Here is an 18,972-nt window from a genome sequence, read left to right on the forward strand (position 1 = left end):
AAACCAGTGTGTTCTTAGCTTCTTCCTAAGAAGCACCATGAGAAGCTCTGAGTTGCTTTTATCTCCCTTTTTCTTTCTTTCCCTTTTATCTTTGTAATCATGGAGTTGAGCACGCTACCTTGCTGGGGGTATTTAACAACTATCTCTTCAGTTGAGATTAAATTATAAATTATTTGTTTGATCCCAGATGCACACTGCAGGATGTGCCCCAGCAGGGGTATCACGCCATCTCCTGCCCCTTTGTGGATACTCTCAGAGAACACATCTTCAGGATCCCAGTCAATGACATGAGGCACTTATATCCCTCAGGTGCTGTCATTTCTCTCCCCCCCCCCCCCAAGGGATTTGGGAGCCGAAAATAGTAGTGACACCAATGAGGAGAAGCAGCATTGTTTAAGTCCCATTCAATTGGGTGGCATCACCATCTCTCTGCCCCAGGAAGTTCTGGACAATTTTTCTGCCATGGTGGATGGAGTTTCTTGATAGCAAGTTCCCCACCTTAATGAAATTGTTGATCTAGAATGCCACCTCTACTCCTTTCTCATCTCCTCTCCTTACTCTTGCCACAATAATCAACCCAATCATGGCATAACTTCTGAAAAAGGCATGCTAATCAATTGACTCCACTCAATGACCCCAGGCTTTCCAAGGTCAGAGCACCCCTCCCTGACCACCTCTCTCCCATAAGTGTTGTCTTCCTCTATCAGAAGGTAAGCTCCCTGAGAGCAGGCACTATCATCCATTCAAGAAGAAAGAAAGAAAGAAAGAAAGAAAGAAAGAAAGAAAGAAAGAAAGAAAGAAAGAAAGAAAGAAAGAAAGAAAAGGAAAGGAAGGAAGGAAGAAAGAAAGAAAGAAAGAAAGAAAGAAAGAAAGAAAGAAAGAAAGAAAGAAAGAAACAGATGCTGCCCCCAATGAGCTCATAGTGTAATGAAGGAACAACATATCACTCATCGGGCAGGCACAAAAATAGAAGACGAAGGACAGGGGAAAGGGGAAAGTAGCCCTTTTGTCTCTGTTGTCTCCAGTGATCTGTACACAGTAGGAGCCTACTACATGCTTTTTCACTCAGTATCCCTAGAATTCCTCTTCATGCACCATCTTTCCTCTAGTAGAATGTGAGCTGCTTGGAGACAGGGACTGTCTCTTTTTATAGTCCCTGAGAATAGCTCAGTGCTTGAATGAATTCTTTCTCAGATATCCCCTCATCAGTTAATTTACTCATTCGCCGATTGATTTATTGGTTCATTCACTCGTGTGACTTACGTCATGTGGAGGAAATGCTGCATTGAAGACTTTCTCATTCAGCAGCTGCCCGATCCCAGACAGGCCCCTCTTTTGGTAATCAAAGGTCGTCTTCTCTAGGATCTCATAGAGCTGGGGAGTGGAGGAAAAGGGAGGGCAAGGCAGCTGAAGAGAGGCATTGGGCCACCTAAGGTTGGTAGACAGGCTGGGACAGAAACCCCTTGGAAAGAGTTTTGGCCCAGACCTTGCTGGGGATGCAGTGAAGGCTGAAGTGGTCCCCTATGGCTCCCATGTTCTCAAAATACAACCCCAACTAGGCTTGACTGTCTTGAGCCCCAATGTAGGGAGGTAGAACCTCCCATCCACATATAACAGATGGGGAGCAGTCAATGATGATGGAAATCAATGACTTTTAAAATTCATTCAGATGTTATGATTTGCTTTTCTAACAAGACTGACTCAAAGGCAGGCATGCTCAATTGAAACTGTTGTCCACCCCCAAAAGTGAACAGATCAATTCAGAGATCTGGGTTCAAGTTTGGCCAGCTGTGTGACCTCAGGCAAATGATTCTATCTCTCTGAACCTCTGTTTCCTCCCCTGTAAGATAAGGGGGGTGCCCAAGGGCATTTCTAGGTCTTAATCTACTATCCTCCTGGCTGTCAGTCTCAATTCAGTTCAACAAGGATCTCTTGGAGCTTATTATTCATCAAACAGGAGCTTCCAGTCTGCTCTTCAGACCAATAATACTGGCTGACATTTACACGGCACTTTCTGTCCATTTTCTTCTTTAGTCTTCCCCACAGCCCTGAGGGCACAGAAGCAAATCCCCAGCTAGGGAATCTCAAAGGAGGATCTGAACCCAAGTCTCTCCTGACTTCAAATTCAGTGCTCATTCCTCTCTGCCAAAGGCAGGCACCAAGTGAGGATTCCTAAGCCAGACCCAGATACCCAAGGCCCTCTTTCTAATTTTTTTGTTTCAATCGCAGAGGATAAGAGGTTGAGTTATTCACTTACAATCTGGTGTCTTTTGGTGCTTTCAAAAAAAGTCTTTGGATTGTTATTGCCCAGGAACCTGTAACCATCAGACAAATTTAATTCAACAGGTTAACTCACAGGGAAAGATTAGGAGATCCTGGGCTGCGGGAAGAGTCCAGCTATGAGTGTGGCCCTGGGTTTGGATCTGGGGACCCTGTTGTAGAATGGACATTGATGTGCTGAAAGAAGTAAAGAAGAGGGCAGGCAGGATGCTGATGGGCTTGGAGATAATGCTATCCTATTGGGAGAAGCTCAGCCAGGAGAAGACATGAGTCCTGTTTCCAAGCATCTGAAGGACTGTCATATGCAGGAGATTCACTTGACCCTGCTTGGCTTTGGAGGAGAGTCCCAGATGGGAGTAACAGAAAGGGCAGCCCAAGTTAGGTGACAGGAAGAAAATAGGGAGGATTATCCCAGCATGGAATGGGATGGTTCAGGAGCTAGTGGGTTCCCCATCAGTAGAAGAGGGAACCTGGATTTTTTTCAGGTATAGATTGGACTCCATGGCCTTTGAAAGTGGACATGCTTGGAGGGGGAGTGAGGTGTCAGATGTTTTACGCTTGAGATGCTAGAGGATGAGTTCCTGAGCACTGGAGTGAGAGAAACCCCCAAATCTTACCTGCATAACTTGGTCACCTTGAACTGGCAGTTGTAGTAGTTCTGGGGTATGTTGGGAACTTCCTCATAGAGCAAATTTGCTATTTTCAGTTTTCCAATCAGCTTAGAGGACCAGTTAATGTGATGATCAGGTAAGACCTTCATGGAGACAACAGAGAATCATCATTCAACCCTTCTCAAGTTTTGTTTGGAAACTTTGAGACTAGGCATTGGCATTTAACACAAAGGTCTTGGACCCATGATTTCATTCCTTCTTTCTCCAGATCATCTCTTCTGCCAATTGGTCTTGGGGAGCTGCCTGGGGCCAAATAACTCCTCAGGGTGGCACAACCAGCCAAATCCTGGGTTAGGACTTGATTCCAAGGTTTGTACCTATTATGACTTTATTCCAAGTTTTATACACATTATGAATGGAAGGAACAATTCATAATCCTGTTCATGGGCTTCACAAGTCTTCCAGAGGGTCACTGAGCTAGTTTAAATGACTCATTTTACAGGAGAATAAAAAATGAAAGTCCAGGAAAGAAAAGTCACTTGCTCAAGGTCACACTGCTAGGAAGTGGCACAGCCATGAATCATGGAATTTGAACTCCAAACCCATACTCTATCCATTGTGTAGCGCATAGGGCACTGGCCTTGGAGCCAGGACAGGAGTTGGAATGCTGCCTCAGATGCATCACACTTACTAGCTGTGTGACTTTGGGCAAGTCACACATTGAGGGCCATCTCCAATCATCCTGATTTATATCTGATCAGTGGACCCAGAATGGCCCTGGAGGAGAAAGTGAGGCTGGTGACTTAGCACAACCTCTCCTCACTCCAATCCAATTCATGTGCTTGTCATGGCATCACTTCCTTGTTGGAAAGGTCTTCAAGACCATGGTCTTCCAGAACAAAAGACAAAAACCAACAACTACTCTTACTAAACAAGATTCCTTGAAAGTAATGACATCTTATTCATTTTTAAATCTTTTATAGTGCCTAGCATGAGATTTTGCATATCCTAAACACTCAGCAAATGACTGCTGGATAGGTACATGGATGAATGGAGACCTACCTGTCTCTTGCCTACATAGATGAATGCATGTTTGAATAGATGAATGGGTAGATGGGTGGATGGGTGCATGGATAGATGACTTCTTGTTTGTCTGGACAAGTGGATGGATAGATAAGATAGGTAGATGGATAGATGGATGGTGTTCTACTTGCCTGCTTGCCTGGATGGATGGATGGATGGATGGATGGATGGTTTTCTACCTGCCTGCCTGCTTGAATAGATAGATGGGTAGATGAATGGATGAATGAATGGATTAATGAAAGGAAAGACAGATGTCTGGCTGAATGACTGACTGCTTGTCTGGATAGTTGGATGAATAGACAAATGGCTGTCAACTTATCTGTTTGCCTGGATAGATGGATGAATGCTGAATGGATGGATGGATGGATGGATGAACATGCAAAAGAATATGTTGGTGATGCTTATCTCCCCATTGTAACTTTATCCCTGCCCTGGTAATCTATGCAGGGTTTTTCCTGATTCTCAATGACAATGATGGGCTTTCCATGAATACTTCTCTTTTTGGGAGATGAAGAATGGTCCCTGTCCCCAGGTCAGAGACATTTACCTGCAGAGGCATCTTCATCCTGAGAACCTCAGCATATTGACAGAGGAGAGTCCAGGGAGCACTGAGCAAGACATAGTGTACGGAACTTGTTTCTCTCTTGACTTCATGCTGGAAGAATGACCAGGGAGCCCATTAGGCCCTGAAAAAGAACCTGTCTACTATGCTTGCCTTGGGGATGGTCTTGGCAGATTTTATTTAGGCATTTGGTGGGCCCACTTTACCCAGTTCTGGGGGCAGAGAAAAGGCCTTCATTTTATCCAAGAGACACTTCAATTTGACTTTCCAGGGGACCAAGCCTTTCATTCTCCAATAGATATGCTACTTGTTGGGAGAAGCAAGGTTCTCACACTAAAATCTGAGGAAGAGGAGAGAACAGAGCACATTGGGTAACTGAGGAGTTGAGGAGCCTGAGGACTATCACAGGAGGAGGGAGGGAGATAGGGCACAGATTTTGTCTCAAGATAGCTCTCCCAGGATTTAGAAACCCAGACTTTTTTGATCAATCAAAGAGTTTCTTCCAATATCTTGGATCTGGGATTTGGGTGGGTTAGTTTGTTAAGATGATTTCTTATTTGGGAATATAGATGTGGTTGGAGGACATTCCAGGTGGAGGAGCCCAAATGGGTTCCAACTGAACTTTCGGCCTTTATAAATCATTTCCTCTAAAGAGCTATCAGTTTGCTGTGCAAGAGGACGCATGACTTCCCATATCCCACCTCTATATGCTTGCACAGGCTGTCCCCCATGCCTGGCATGCCATACCTCCTCACCTCCACCTCTTCTTTTGAAGCTCAGTCCAAAGGGCACCTCCAACATGAGGTCTTTGCTGCTTCTCTCAAAATCTTGTATTTACCTTGCATTTCTCTTGTACAAACTCGTATGGTCATATACCTTACACATACTGTTTTTCTTGGTAGAATGGAAGCTAACTGAAAACAGGGAGCCTTCTTTGTCTTTGTGGCTGTGGCTAGCACAGTTCTTGGAACCTGGAAGGAGCTTCTTAAGAGCTTCTTGGCTGACTATCCAGTATTGCCTCACTGAAACAGGGTTCTCTAATCTCTGCTCAGTTTGCTGTGGAGGAAGAGTGGAAGGGAGGAATCCTGGGCCTTGGGGGCCAGGTCAGTTCCCTAGCCATGGGGTCTTGTAAATGGGTGATTTATTGATTCAGGACAGCAGGTGCCCTGATTTTATGAAAGTGTTGGGGTGATGTGATTATTCAGGTCACTAGCCAAGGAAAACCGTGTTTGTGTGTGTGTGTGTGTGTGTGTGTGTGTGTGTGTGTGTATGTATGTGTGTGGTGTGGTGTAAGGGCAAGTGGCATGCAATCTGGCACCCTCTTAGACAGTCGCTTTTTGGGGGTGTTGCTCATGTCTTACTCCTGGAACATTCTTCTCTTGCGTGGAGTGGCATCTTGTCCTGTCCAGGAACAAACTCTGCCCCCAAGAATGAGGGGAGGAATAAACCAACTCAAAAATACTGGCTAATCCCACCTGTTGTGGCAAGGAGTGTGCTACTATCCTCAATGAGCTTACCTAAGTAAGCAAGGGTATGGGCTTAAAATATTCCCAAATAATTGGAGGGTCAATACAACCACCTGTGTGGATGAGGAAAGACCGCTTCTGGGGGACCCCACCTGGGTTAAATAGAGTCTTAAAAAGGAATGGGGGCTGTCCTGAGGTAAAGGTGAGAAAGGAACAATTTGTGGGAATGTATGGAAGTATATAAATAGGTATGGAAGTGGGTGATGGCACAGTGAACCAATTGGGCTGGAATTTGTGTGAGGGGGAGTGTGGGAAGGGGAAGAAATGATGGGAAAAGTCTGGGAAGAGAGATTTAAATAGTGCTTTGGAGAATTTTTAAATGCTGGAGAGACTTGTAGGTTATCCAGTTTCTATAAGAACAACACTTAACAAACAGCTTTGAAAGACTTTGAAAGAAGGCCCATGAGAAACTATTGTCCACAGTCTGACAGAGGCAGAGAGTTTTTCAACATGGTTTTGTTTTGACTCTGCATATTTGTTACAAGGGTTTTCTTCTTTTCAGAATGGTGGGGGGTTGTGGAATTGAGAGAAAACTGACATTTGATCATTAAAAATGTAAAATTTTACAAGACAGAAACATTTTTAAAGTTTGTATGTTCTCCTGGAAGGCAACAGAGAGTCCCTGAAACTTCTTGGAAATGTTGATTTTAGGAATATTGGTTTAGCAAGGATAGAAAGGCTGGATTAGGGAGTGGAGAGAGACTGGAGACAAGGGGACAGGATAGAGCCTAGGTGGGCCCTCCTGGGTGAATGTTTATCAATGCTCCAGTCCCTCTAAGTGAGGACAGGTGTCCATCTGAATGAGAGTTAGCAGGTGAGTGGGTGTGGGAGCTGGGAGCTGGGATGGGGCCCAACTGGGAATGGAGATGCAAGGGTCACAAACCTGTTCCACGTGAAGTCCAATTGCTTGAAGCTGCCCCAAGAAATTCACTCTCCAGACGTGGGGATCAAAATCTTTCTTATGGTTGTTTTTAATTTTCTTCATGGCAGGTTTCTCTTGTGGAGGTCTTTCTTCCCACACCAGGATGTAGTCTGGGACCAAAAAGAGAAAACTGGGGTTTCTGACCTTTGGAAGACTCCGCCCCCCTCCCCTTTCCATTCTGTTCACCATGGGTCCCACCAAGAGGATGAGAGTTTCCTTTGGCCCCTTGGGTGATTACCTTCTCTCCTAGAGATGGAGATGGATATCCCCTGCCTCAAGGGGTGATGGGAAATCACCAACAGGGCATCTTTGCCTGAATCCATCTAAGTCCAGAAAAGCCCATGGTAAACAACACGTCTACCTCCAGAGACCTGGTCCTTCAAAGAGACAGAAGTCGGCCAACTAGACTGGGCAGGAAGATTCATGGACAAGAGCTTATGTGGTCCCTGTTCTCTAGTTCAGTGATTTCTCAAGTGTGGTTCAATCCAGTAAGACTCCCAGATCCTTTTCTGCACTGTGTCTACACTGTGTCTAGTGTGTCTACACTGCTTTTGGTCCATATCTCCCCATCTTATATATGTGATGAGTAATGCTAAAAGAAAAAACAATCCATTATTTTCGGAACCCAAGTTGAAGTAGTTGCCCATATTTAAGTTCATTGGATTTGATTCAGCTCCATTTTCTGATTTGTCAACATCTTTTCAGATCCTGACTTTGTCATCCAGGGTTGGTTCTTCCCCTCCAATTTGGGTCATCTTCAAATTTAATAAATATGGCCTTTAAGTCTTTACAGTGGTAATGTGGGATAAAGGAGACCTGAGGGCTGCATAGGATGTCACACTATTTTTGATGCATTCATTGCTTTTATTAAGATAGTTCCCTCCCTTTTTTATGAGAGATGGCTCTCTGGGCAGGAGAATGGAGAAAGATGCCTTTTCTATTTGTTGACTGACTGACATTGGGAAATAGAGAATTTCAATGAAAATATTTAAGGGGAGAATTTAAATACATAATTTTTAATTTATATATTTATTTTCATATTATTACAATAGTCTTGTTATAAAAGTAAACATAACCCCCCTCCCCCCACAAAGATAGAGAAGCCCCAGGAAAAATAAAGTGAGAGAAAAAAATGTACTTCAGTCTGAGTTCAGAGAGAATTTGTTTTAGGGTTTTTTTGGGCAAGGCAATGGGGTTAAGTGATTATTTAGTTATATTATTAATTGTCTGAGGCCGGATTTGAACTCAGGTACTCCTGACTCCAGGGCCAGTGCTCTATCCACTGCACCACCTAGCCACCCTATTCAGAGAAAATTTAAATAAATATTCTTGAGTGTAAATGAGGGCTTATAACCAAGGACAGAGTTTTCTTTAAAGAAAAGTTTCACTAGGGACAATATAATCAAGGCAACCCCTTGTTATAAAGGAGGGAACAAACTTCTGCACAGGCAACATTCATTATTTAGTTTTAAATTAAAAAACCTCAGGAATTGAGGGCTTGACTTGGTGGTAGAGAAACCAGAGTTCTGCATCAGGATTTACAAAGCCCTGGGTTCATATCCTGTTTCAGATACCAGCTGCCCTTTCCCTCCAGATGCAGCTTTCTGATCTGATCTGTAAAATGATGATAAGAATTGTGGAGTACTTAGCTTTCAAAGGCACTGGGAGTGTGACATGAGATAGTCTATGTAAAATCTGTTGCAAATCTTAAACCACCACCAAAATGTCAGCTATTATTAGTATTCGTGACATGTGAACCTTCCTCCTCTTTCTAGACTTCTTTTTCCTTTGGGTAACCTGCACCTGTGATTTCATCTGTCTAGAAACTCCCTTCTGGTAAACCAACACAGCTGGCAATGCCTGGGTCACTCAGACAGGTACCTGGGGTGATGAAAATTTAAGGGATTTCCTCTGAGGCAAGGCCTGACTAACATCCTCCTATCTTCAAGACTAGCCTCCCATGATTCAGACTGGGGGGGGGGGAGGTATCTCGGAGGCAATCGTGTTTGACAGGAAACAAGAGCTCAACACCCAACATCCCCGAATAATGAATCGTAGGAAGATTCAAATCTGGACCCTCCGACTCCCAATTCAGCCTTAAACCCTGAAAGTTTCCACATTAGAAAAAAAGCAAAATGAAACCCAAAAGGCCACTGGAGCAGGAGGACTGTTGCAGTCCTCCTGGAGGTAAGTGGCCCAGGTACCTCTCCTTAGCCCAACCCTCCAGTCTAGAGGTGTTTCTCAGCTAGCTTGGAGGGTTCCAGCAAGGCTTGCATTTCCCTCCAGTGGCCAAAGGGGAAGTTGCAGCAAATGTCACCCAGAGCCAGGCAGATCTTCCCCTTGGCTTCCATAGATCTAATCCTTGAACAAGATGAAACATTTTTCTTGGAACAGGTTTGTCAGCTCTGGTGGAGATATGTGGGTGCTTGGGTATATGCAAGGTCTCACAGGGCAAAGCTTTCTTTAGAGAAAAGTTACACAAAGGATAATGTAATCATTCATCCATCAGTCCATCCACCCATCCACCTATCCTTCTACCCATTCATTCATTCATCCACCCATCCATCTATCTATATACTCTTTCCTCTATCCAGTCATTCATCATCTAGCCATCCATCCACCCCTCTATCTACTCATCCCTCTATCCAGTCATCCATTATCTACCCAACCCTCCCTCCCTTCCTCCTTCTCTCTCTCCATCCATCCATCCATCCATCCATCCATCCATCCCCCCATTCCATAAACATAACTTCTCAGGGTGGGACATAAACTGAGCACATTGACTTTCATTTTTCATCTCCTCCCTCCTCCTTTCTTTATCTTAGTCTCTGCCTTCAGATATGGATCCTGCCCAATACTCTCTCTAGGGTCTCTTTTCTCTTACCATCTTCTCTCCTCCAGTAGCTTCCTGCCTTACAAAGACATCATCACAATCACTAACATTCATAGAGTATTCAGGCATTGTGCTTAGCTCTTTATAATTATCCCCTTTCATCTTCACAGCCCTGGGTGATAGGTGATATTATCTCCACTTGGCAGATGAGGAAACTGAATCAAACAGAGGTGAAGTCATTTACCCAAGGTCAGTGTCCAAGACTGAATTTGAACTCACATCTTCCTGACTCCAAGCCTACACCAACTCCCAAATTCTGTACCACATTTCCAACTGTCCACTAGACATCTTTGCTTGGACTATAACTTAAATTAAATGCTTCTAAAACAGAGGGAGTCAAACTCAAATGATCTCTAAGTTTCCTTCCAACTCTCAATCTATGGTCCTAGGACCTTCTGTTTCAAATCTGTGCATCCTGTTGAAGTCTACCTAGAGTCAGGTCAATGGGCCATCAGGGCCCCAGCCCTATCTGGGATGGAGGAGGTGAGATCTAAGTAAGGAGGAGAGAGTAAAACTCAGCCAGTCAGGCCCCAAGTATTTGTGGAGCATGGAAACCAGGGAAGAGATGGGCAGCAAAAGATTCAGGGAGTCTGCATGTTAAAATGCAAGAGTGTGCTGGGAAGATGAACATTTTTGTGTGACTTCATCTGATTCCCCAAGCCTTCCATCTGTTTATGGGTCCTCCCTCAACATTAACATGCCAGAGTGCCACCATTCTTCAAGTGTTTTGGTGAGTCCTCTGTCTTTACTGGGCTGTGGGCAGATCTATCCTCCAAGCTTGTTCCTGGTTATCCAGGCTCCTCACCTGAGTGGTACCTTTTATCCTTCCTGATTTCACAAATCCAGTCTGTTGCCAAATCCTTCTGATTTCATCTCCAAAGGCTCTTGGATGTCCCCCCCACCATCACTCATTGTGCTACTTCCATTGTAACCAACCTACTCTAACCTCCAATGATCCTTTAATGTCTTAGTACAAATTTGAAAAACTAACTTGCTCTCATCTTTTCTCCCCTAGACTATTGCTACAGCACCCTAACTTTCTTCTCAGCTTCCAGCCTTTGGCCTATCCTTCATTACCCAAGTCATCATCTAACACTGTGCTCTGATGAAACGTGTCTTAAAATTTTCCCTGATTTTCTATTTTCTGTGAAATAAACTCTAAATTTCCAATTCTGGCATGAAAGGCCTTCTTCAGCCTGCTCCTTCCTTTCCAGGATTTTCTCCCCATCTTATCTTCCCTAGGGACAGTTCCCCACCCCTGCTTCTCCTCCTGCCCTCTCTCATATGTGGGGCAAGAGCCTTTAAGCACAGTGGGTGGATCTAAGAGGAAACAGGTGGAAGTTTCACTGAGGCAGAATTAGGTTTGGTTCAAGAGTATAAAAAGCTGAGGAATGTTGTGAATCAAAAAAAGCAGCTGCTTGAATTCGATTCAAATATTCTATGATTCTATCACTTCTGGGGAAGGTTGGAATTGATGGTAAAAAGAAATACTGATGACTTTCCTGTGGAAACCTTAAGTTGTAATAACAAATTAAATTCATTGGAAATTTGGGGTAATGTTTTCACTGCAAGTTGGTTTTTCAAATTCAAGTTAAATTCTTAGGAGGTCAGAGCTAGCAGGGCCATCACAGATCAAGAGCCTATTTTGTCTTCCCTCTCTGACTGTATGTTCCTTGAGGGCAGAGACTGCTTCTTGCCTTTCTTTATCCTTTCAATCTAGTTCAGCATCTGGTATATGCTTATCTATTGATTCATTAATGTTGTAGAGTCCTTCTCTCCTCTATTATTCAGATCAGGGGAAGGAAGATCCCAGAAATTTTTGAAACATGGAGAATTTTGGAATTAAACAAACATGGTGGTTGGAACTGGACCTGAATTGGGAAATTATGTGAAAACAAAAAAAAAATCATGAAGCAAAAAATTATTTCGGAAAGATACTTACAGAGAAAGACTCTTAACTCAGTCCAGGTCTCTTGACATCCCATCACAAGGAGTGATGGCAAAAGTTAAGGCAGATTAATATGGCTGACAGACTTGTAAAATATATCTAAATCTGTATATGGCCTCTGGGAACACGGCAATGCAACAGGTGTCATAAAAGGAGGAAAAGGTTTGGATGGGGATTTGCTTAAAGGTGAAAGGTCCCATCTCTTCTGTGTTATATCAAATAGTCATGAAACGAATTTTCCCTGAATCTTCAATTCAATTTATTGTTGTCTCCTAACTACCCATTGGTATAGTATTTCAGATGTGAAAATCCACCTTTACTGTTGGCCACAGACTCCTGCTTCAGCCAAGCTTGCTGATGGACCATCTCCCCAACAGAACTCCCTTTGTCCCATATCTAGGGTCTGAGCTGATCATACCCTGAGGACCCTGGTAATGGTTTGTGTAATAGCATAAAGTATTTAAAAAGCTTCCTGTCTGTGGGAAGAGTTGATTCAGATTCAGGCCTCTAATTTCTGGTGTTAGGTGATTGCTGATCTGATGACTGACTTGATTTTTGACTTGTTGACCCATTCTGACCCATGGCTTCTGTGTCCTATCTAAGCTTTTCCTGCTTGCTCCATTTGGGATCGTTTTATTTTTTGGCCTCACCTTTATTTAGATAGGCCCTGATTCTTATTTGCCTGCCTGTATTTAGAGTCATTGTTCTCTCTTTAGCTCTCTAGCCCTTGAATTGTGGCCTGGTTGGAGACCTGATTTTCTATCTCAATCCCTGGCCTTCATGTACCTCTTGGTGCTATTCCTTAAGCAAAAGCAGACACTGATACCAGTCCTGATATTGAAGATGTCCTTCTCTCCATGGGTAGAAAGGAGGTGGAAAAGGAAGGAGAAAGAAGTCTCCTGCCCTTGGGGAGCTTATAGTCTAGTCAGAAAAATAACATGTACCCATTTGAGACAATAAGAGCATAAAGAAGATGTGTGGAGAACATAGCCAGAGCTCTGGAACCTTTGTAGGAGGAAGCATGGTCCAGTGATACAAGCACAGGCTTTAACAGTCAGAGAATACTACCTTGGAAGCCTATTCCCTGTGAGACCTGGTGCAAATCACTGAACCTCTGAGGGGCTTACAAGGTTCCTTCCTACTCTAAACCTGTGAGCCCTTCATTCTCAATTCAGAGACAATCATAAATCTCTGGAGGGATCCCAAGTGTTTCTGTCCTTCCTAACAGGCAATTCTCCCTTCATAATCTGGTTTGAGTGGGGCAGCTAGTTGGTACAGTGGATAGAGCACCAGCTCTGGATTCAGGAGGACCTGAGTTCAAATCCAACCTCAGACATTTAATAATGTGGCCTTGGCAAGTTACTTAACCCCACTGCCTTGTAAAAAACAAACAAAAAGACAAAACATAATTTGGTTTGAGCTGACCATTCCAGGCTTCTTTTTTTTTTTTTTAGGTTTTTGCAAGGCAAATGGGGTTAAGTGACTTGCCCGAGGCCACACAGCTAGGTAATTATTAAGTGTCTGAGACCAGATTTGAACCCAGGCACTCTTGATTCCAAGGCTGGTGCTTTATCCACTATGCCACCTAGCCACCCCCCAGGCTTCTTATTTAGTCCTACATTTCATATCTTCCATGACCCAGTTAGCCTGTCTGCTTCACTTGATGTTCCTCAAACTCAGCATCTCTTGCCTCTGGGACTTTGTACAGGCTGTGCCTGTAAGACTGGAACATGCTTTCTGCTCTCCTCCACTTCTTAGGCACTTAGGCTCCCTTAAGCCTCAGTTCAGGTGTCACCTCCAATAGGAAGCCTTCCCTGATCTTAATGGTTTATTACACCTTCAATAATCTACTATAGAAAGCTGACCTTTGCCATTCTAATTCCAGGAACAAGGCAAGCCAATCCCTCCCCACTCAAGTCTTTGGGAAACCTTCTGGAGCTAGAGCCTCAGAATCTAGGTGGTTTTTTTTTTCAAGGTAAATGGGGTTAAGTGGCTTGCCCAAGGCCACACAGCTAGGTAATTATTAAGTGTCTGAGACCAGATTTGAACCCAGGTACTCCTGACTCCAGGGCTGGTGCTTTATCCACTGCGCCACCTAGCTGCCCTAGCCGCAGAGTCTAAATGAAAAGCTTCATCTTGGTGAGGGAGAAGAGGATCTGGAATATTCACTGATCATTTTTTAAAATACCATATAATATTTCTGAAGTCTTCCTTTCACATGCTAGAAATATGGGGCTCTGCATTTAGCATCCAGAAGTTACTTAGAAGTAAATTTTACAGGCCATAGGGAGCCACTGGAGTATGTTAAAGAAGATGGTGTCACAGTCAAATCTGAACTTGAAGAAAATTATTTTGTTAATTGAGTAGAAAATGATTTGGATCTTGAGGTGGGAAGACTAATTAGGAGATTACCTCAGTAGTCTGGGTGTGAGGGGATGAAGATCCAATTTAGGGTTGTAGATGTCTAAAAGAAGAGAATGGATAGGGGCAAGACATGTTGTGAAGGTAGAATCAACAAAATCTAGCAACTGATTGAAAATGTGAGGTGAGGGTTGGAGGATGAGTCTGAGTTATGAACACTGGTGACTAGGAAGATGGTAGTGTCCTTTGCAGAAACAGGCAAATTTGGAAGAGGGGATGGTTTCTGTCTAAATTTAAGATGCCCCTGGACATCCAATTTGAAGTGTATAACAAACAGGTGATAATGCCAATCTGGAGCCTTAGGAGAAGGATTAAAGTTAGTTACCAAATCTGAGTGTCATCTGGGTAAAGGTTATTGAATTGATGGGAATTAAAGCTCAGGAAAGAGACTTGGGATACTGAGTATTGATGACAGGATCAATATGACTTTGGAAAGATGGGCCTTATTCCAAAGGTTCAGAAGAGACCAAAAAATGCAAAGAAATAACACCAAGGAGCCAAGGGAAGCATGGTGGAAAGCATCTGGGTGAGCATCTATGGAAGGAAAGAGAAAAGCAATATCTTTGTGGGCATTTACCACAGACCATCAGGCTAGGAGGAAATGGATGAGGAGTTTGAATGACAGACCACAAATCTGACCCAGAAGTGTAGCAATGGGAAATTTGCATCCCCCAAGCAGCTGTTGGATTCCTTTCTTTGCCAAAAGCAGAACAAACAACTCATCTTGACTTGTTCTAATGCTTACTTTATTCCTTGGAAAACAGAGGAAACAAGATAAACTGTTATTTTAAACATCATTTTGATCAGTAAGAAAGACTTGGTGGGGACTGTTAAAACAATAGGAACTCTAAAGAGAAATGACCATTGTGATGGGAAGGGAGAAAAGTGGGGTATTCTCTGACTTGCATCCAGATTCTGAGAGGGTGAATTTCAAAGAATCTAAATTTATGACTAGGATTCTGAGTTATGGAGAGGGAGGTTGAGGTTTGATATTAGGGTTGCCTCAGGAGGGAAGGGGCTCTATTTTGCTGTGTGTTGGGGAGGGATCATTGAACAATGGATACACACTGAGTCTCAACCTGAACTAGATGGATCTTAAAATTCCAGGTATCCTGACTTCCAATCCAATGCTCATGCCCTTACCCAATCCCTAAAATTCTAGAGAAAGACAACTTGTCCCCTTGGAGCTGAGCTCCAGTGTGAGGGGAATGGGAGTGGAGGTTGAAGCCCCCACCAGTGGCACTGTCATTGGCTCTGGGAATGCTGACTGTTTTTTAGTCAGCTTCCAAAAATTTCTGCCCAGGTGAGAGAGACAGAAGGATCTTTTTCTTTCAGCCTTTTCCAGTTCTTCCTCCTTCATCCAACTCAGGCTTTTTCCTCAGGAGAAGAGCCAGGGCTGTGACTCTTACAGGACAGGTAAGGATCCCCAAGGAAAGAGCCCCAGTTTCGCACGAAATTTCCTCTCCACTCATATCCTAAATCTTTCTGATGGGGTCAGCTCAGTATGGGGTTTGGAGTCCAGAAGATCTGAAGGAAAATCCTGCCTCAGACACTCGCTGGTTACAGAGATGACCCTGAACAAATTACAACCTCAACTTTGGTTTCCTCATCTGAAAAATGGGACCGGTTATAGTGACAATCAAAAGAGTTACCATTTGCAACGTTTTTTACACACCTTAAAGAAATATATTAATGCTAGCCATGATTATTATTTTTTCCAGAGAGATAAGACTTTTAATGTAAATATCCCAGGGAGGATTAACAAACTGATTTCAATTCACATAACTGAGATATCTCCATTCTGGAGATAACTGGAAGAAGATGAAAGAGAAGTTGGGGAGAGTCATCTGAAGTCAAGGAGGGAGGGAGATAAAGGCTACGTGGATGAGTTCTTTAATTGGCCCAGTAGAAAGACAATGGATTCAGGGTGAGAAGATCTGGACTCAAATAGCACCTACACGACTCATCAGCTATGTGACCTTGGGGACCTCTGAGTCTTAGTTTCTTCATCTGTAAAATGAGGAGATAAGACCAGATGGTCTTTAAGGTCCTTTCCAGCTTTAAATCTAAGATCATTGGACTATATGACCTTTAGGGCACTTTCCAATTTTTAGTCTGGAAGCAAATCTTAGACATCTTCCTCTTCATCATAGAAACTCCTGGTGTTCAATCCCCTCTCCCATCTGTAAGCTCCTTTAAGGTCACAAAAACTGTTTTGTCTTGCCCAAATTCATCCACAATAATTAACAAAATATTATTAAATTCCTTTTGTATGAGAAGCCCTGGGCTGAGATTCAAGGTTTGGAAAAGACATAGTGCCTACCCTTATGGAACTTACAGTCCAGAGAAGGCATAGGACACCTGAGTTTCTGTGATGGGCAGGAAGATGGCCTGGGAAGATGTGTAAGGTTGCCTTCAATTCTAGGAGTCTATGATCATGTATCTCAGCTCCTTTTTTTTAGGTTTTTGCAAGGCAAATAGGGTTAAGTGGCTTGCCCAAGGCCACACAGCTAGGTAATTATTAAATGTCTGAGGCTGATTTGAACTCAGGTACTCCTGATTCTGGGGCTGGTGCTTTATCCACTGTGCCACCTAGCTGCCCCATCTCAGCTCCTTTTTTAAAAATCTTCCATGGTTCTACTTTCCATATTAAACAACCTAGAAGAGTCTCCCTCATCCTTATTTCCTTGTGGTAGCGATTTCACAGGCCCCTTCCAACCTGGTGATCACCACATAGCAGTGCTCCCCTTTGGTATTTAGGCTCTGGAGCTTACCTATCCTGTCTGGCTCTGCGCTGAGGTTTGGGACACTCTTGACACTGGAGAGAGACTGATGGGATCCCATAACCTAAAAGGAAATGACAAACCAAGCACAAGGGTGAACAGAGAACACTGTGACCCTCCTTTTTAAAAATTGTTTCTGAACTGAAGGAGAAGACAAGACTTGGGGGGCTCCATTTTGGCTGTCTTCAAATACCTGAAAGGATAGCAGTAAGGGGAAGAGAAGTGAGACTGAAGGCAGAACTAGGAGGAACCACAAATAGATGTTCAAAGAGATTGATTTAGCCTCAAGGTCAACATGAACTTCCTAATAATTAGTGCTATTCCAGAAAGGAAAGCAGTGGGCTCCTCCCTAACTCATGTAGCTCTTTGAGGGCATGTCTTTGAGGGCATCTTTTCTCAGGTATGGATTGGACATCTCTGAGCCTCTTCAAACTTTGAAAAAAGCTGTGATTCTGATAAGGGATCTTAATCAGGGGAATTCCTAGCTAGTTAGCTAGTTCGATGGATAGAAGGAAAGATGGATGGATGAATGAATAGATAAATGGATAAATGAATAGATAGATAGATGAATGGATGGATATAGATGGATGGATGGATGGGTGGGTGGGTGGGTGGGTGGAAGGATGGACTGTTAAGTTCCTGCTAGACTAGCTGCTCAGGAAGTGTTAGGTTCCTGCCAGCTAGCCTGTCCTTACCCAGGTGAACTTTGAAGGGGTGGGAGACAAGGGTGGAAAGTTCTCCAAGTTCTCCAAGATCTCCATTTATTAAACCAAGTATAAGTGCTTAAATATCCTGCCCAGTCTGTGGTCCATTCTCACTCCTTCGGCACTTAGTAAAACAATGCTCTGGTGCTAGAGGACACCAGGTGATAAAGGTTTACAGTACTCCCACACACAACAATTCCTTACAATGGACAGATAATTTATTGGGTACTTCCTATGGACCAGCACTATTCTCAGCCCTGGGACCATAAATTCAAACAAGCAAGACAATTCTTACCCTTAAGAGTCTCAGAAAACATCACCTCAAGGGAAGATGGAAGAAATCTGTATGTTTGGGTAGGATTTGCCTAATCAAGTGGATGAGCTTACATGGGAAAGCCTTCATTTGAGAAGTCTAATTGTAGATACCTCTTCCTACAAGGGATAGGCATGCCCATTGGCACCATGCTAAGAGGACAAAAGGCAACTCCTGATTAACTCTCAGTGGTTGCAGCTACCCTCCAAGATGAAGGGGTTGACTGGGGGGATGAGTCCTCTTTTCACACTAGTCTAAAAAAGTGAGCCAACAGACTTGCTCAGGTCTGTTGGGTTTTTCTGCATTTACCTTTTAATATGGCCTCTGGAGAGATACAAGTGGAGAAGACTGAGGGGAGGGAGGAATAGGAGGCTTTCAAGGAATGCTATGAATGAATAAATGGCTGCCCCAGAGCAGAGGTTGCTGAAGAGAAAATTCTTGGCTACCATTATCCTTTATTTTCTCTTTTCTGATCATGCCAAAGAGCAAGCACCTCGAGGTAAGTGGGGTATCCTAGAGAGCTCGGCATGTTTGCCTACTTAACCCATGGACAAAGTCATCCTTAAGCTCCCACCTTCTGGGTTAGAGGGAGATTGTCTAGACAATGGAATCTGAGAATATTGTCTTCTAGCCAGAGAAGTGAGGGTTCTTGATCAGTCTAGGGGTTTACTTCTCAATATCAAGCTGGTGACTTTAGGGAGTTATAACTTCCAACTGGAGAAGGAAAGTATTCTGAACAGTATTTCTCTTGGAGGAAATCAAATAATGTCTCTTTCTCTCTTCCCCATTCTCCTCAATTAGAGGAGAGGAATTAGAAATTCCTCCACAATTAGAAAGAGGAATCAAGGTAAAAGGGTACCAACAATTTGGAACTTTTCCTTCTCCACCACCAATACAATCAGTAATTTGGATACCTGCAAGTCCAT

At 43.5% G+C, this 18,972-nt stretch overlaps 1 protein-coding gene across 3 annotated transcripts in view; it reads right to left on the reverse strand.

Annotated features, from left to right (window-relative positions):
- The window catches only part of ANO7 (anoctamin 7), a 71,443-nt gene that overhangs the window by 40,821 nt on the left and 11,650 nt on the right, over positions 1-18,972 (reverse strand). For 2 of the 3 annotated variants that reach the window (XR_012469294.1, XM_074190702.1), the window contains exons 3-8: positions 17,021-17,093; positions 6,946-7,094; positions 4,522-4,629; positions 2,898-3,034; positions 2,258-2,315; positions 1,264-1,374 (exon numbers count right to left, since the gene is read on the reverse strand). Coding sequence is in view for 2 of the 3 variants with exons in the window: in XM_074190702.1 (XP_074046803.1) it covers positions 1,264-1,374; positions 2,258-2,315; positions 2,898-3,034; positions 4,522-4,629; positions 6,946-7,094; positions 17,021-17,093 (636 nt within the window). In the remaining variant the exon portion in view is untranslated. Of the gene's footprint in view, positions 1-1,263; positions 1,375-2,257; positions 2,316-2,897; positions 3,035-4,521; positions 4,630-6,945; positions 7,095-7,222; positions 7,342-17,020; positions 17,094-18,972 lie in introns of those variants that run through there. The other variant, XM_074190703.1, reaches the window with a different exon arrangement.

Source organism: Macrotis lagotis, chromosome 6, assembly GCF_037893015.1.
Source record: "Macrotis lagotis isolate mMagLag1 chromosome 6, bilby.v1.9.chrom.fasta, whole genome shotgun sequence".
Classification (NCBI taxonomy): Eukaryota; Metazoa; Chordata; class Mammalia; order Peramelemorphia; family Peramelidae; genus Macrotis; species Macrotis lagotis.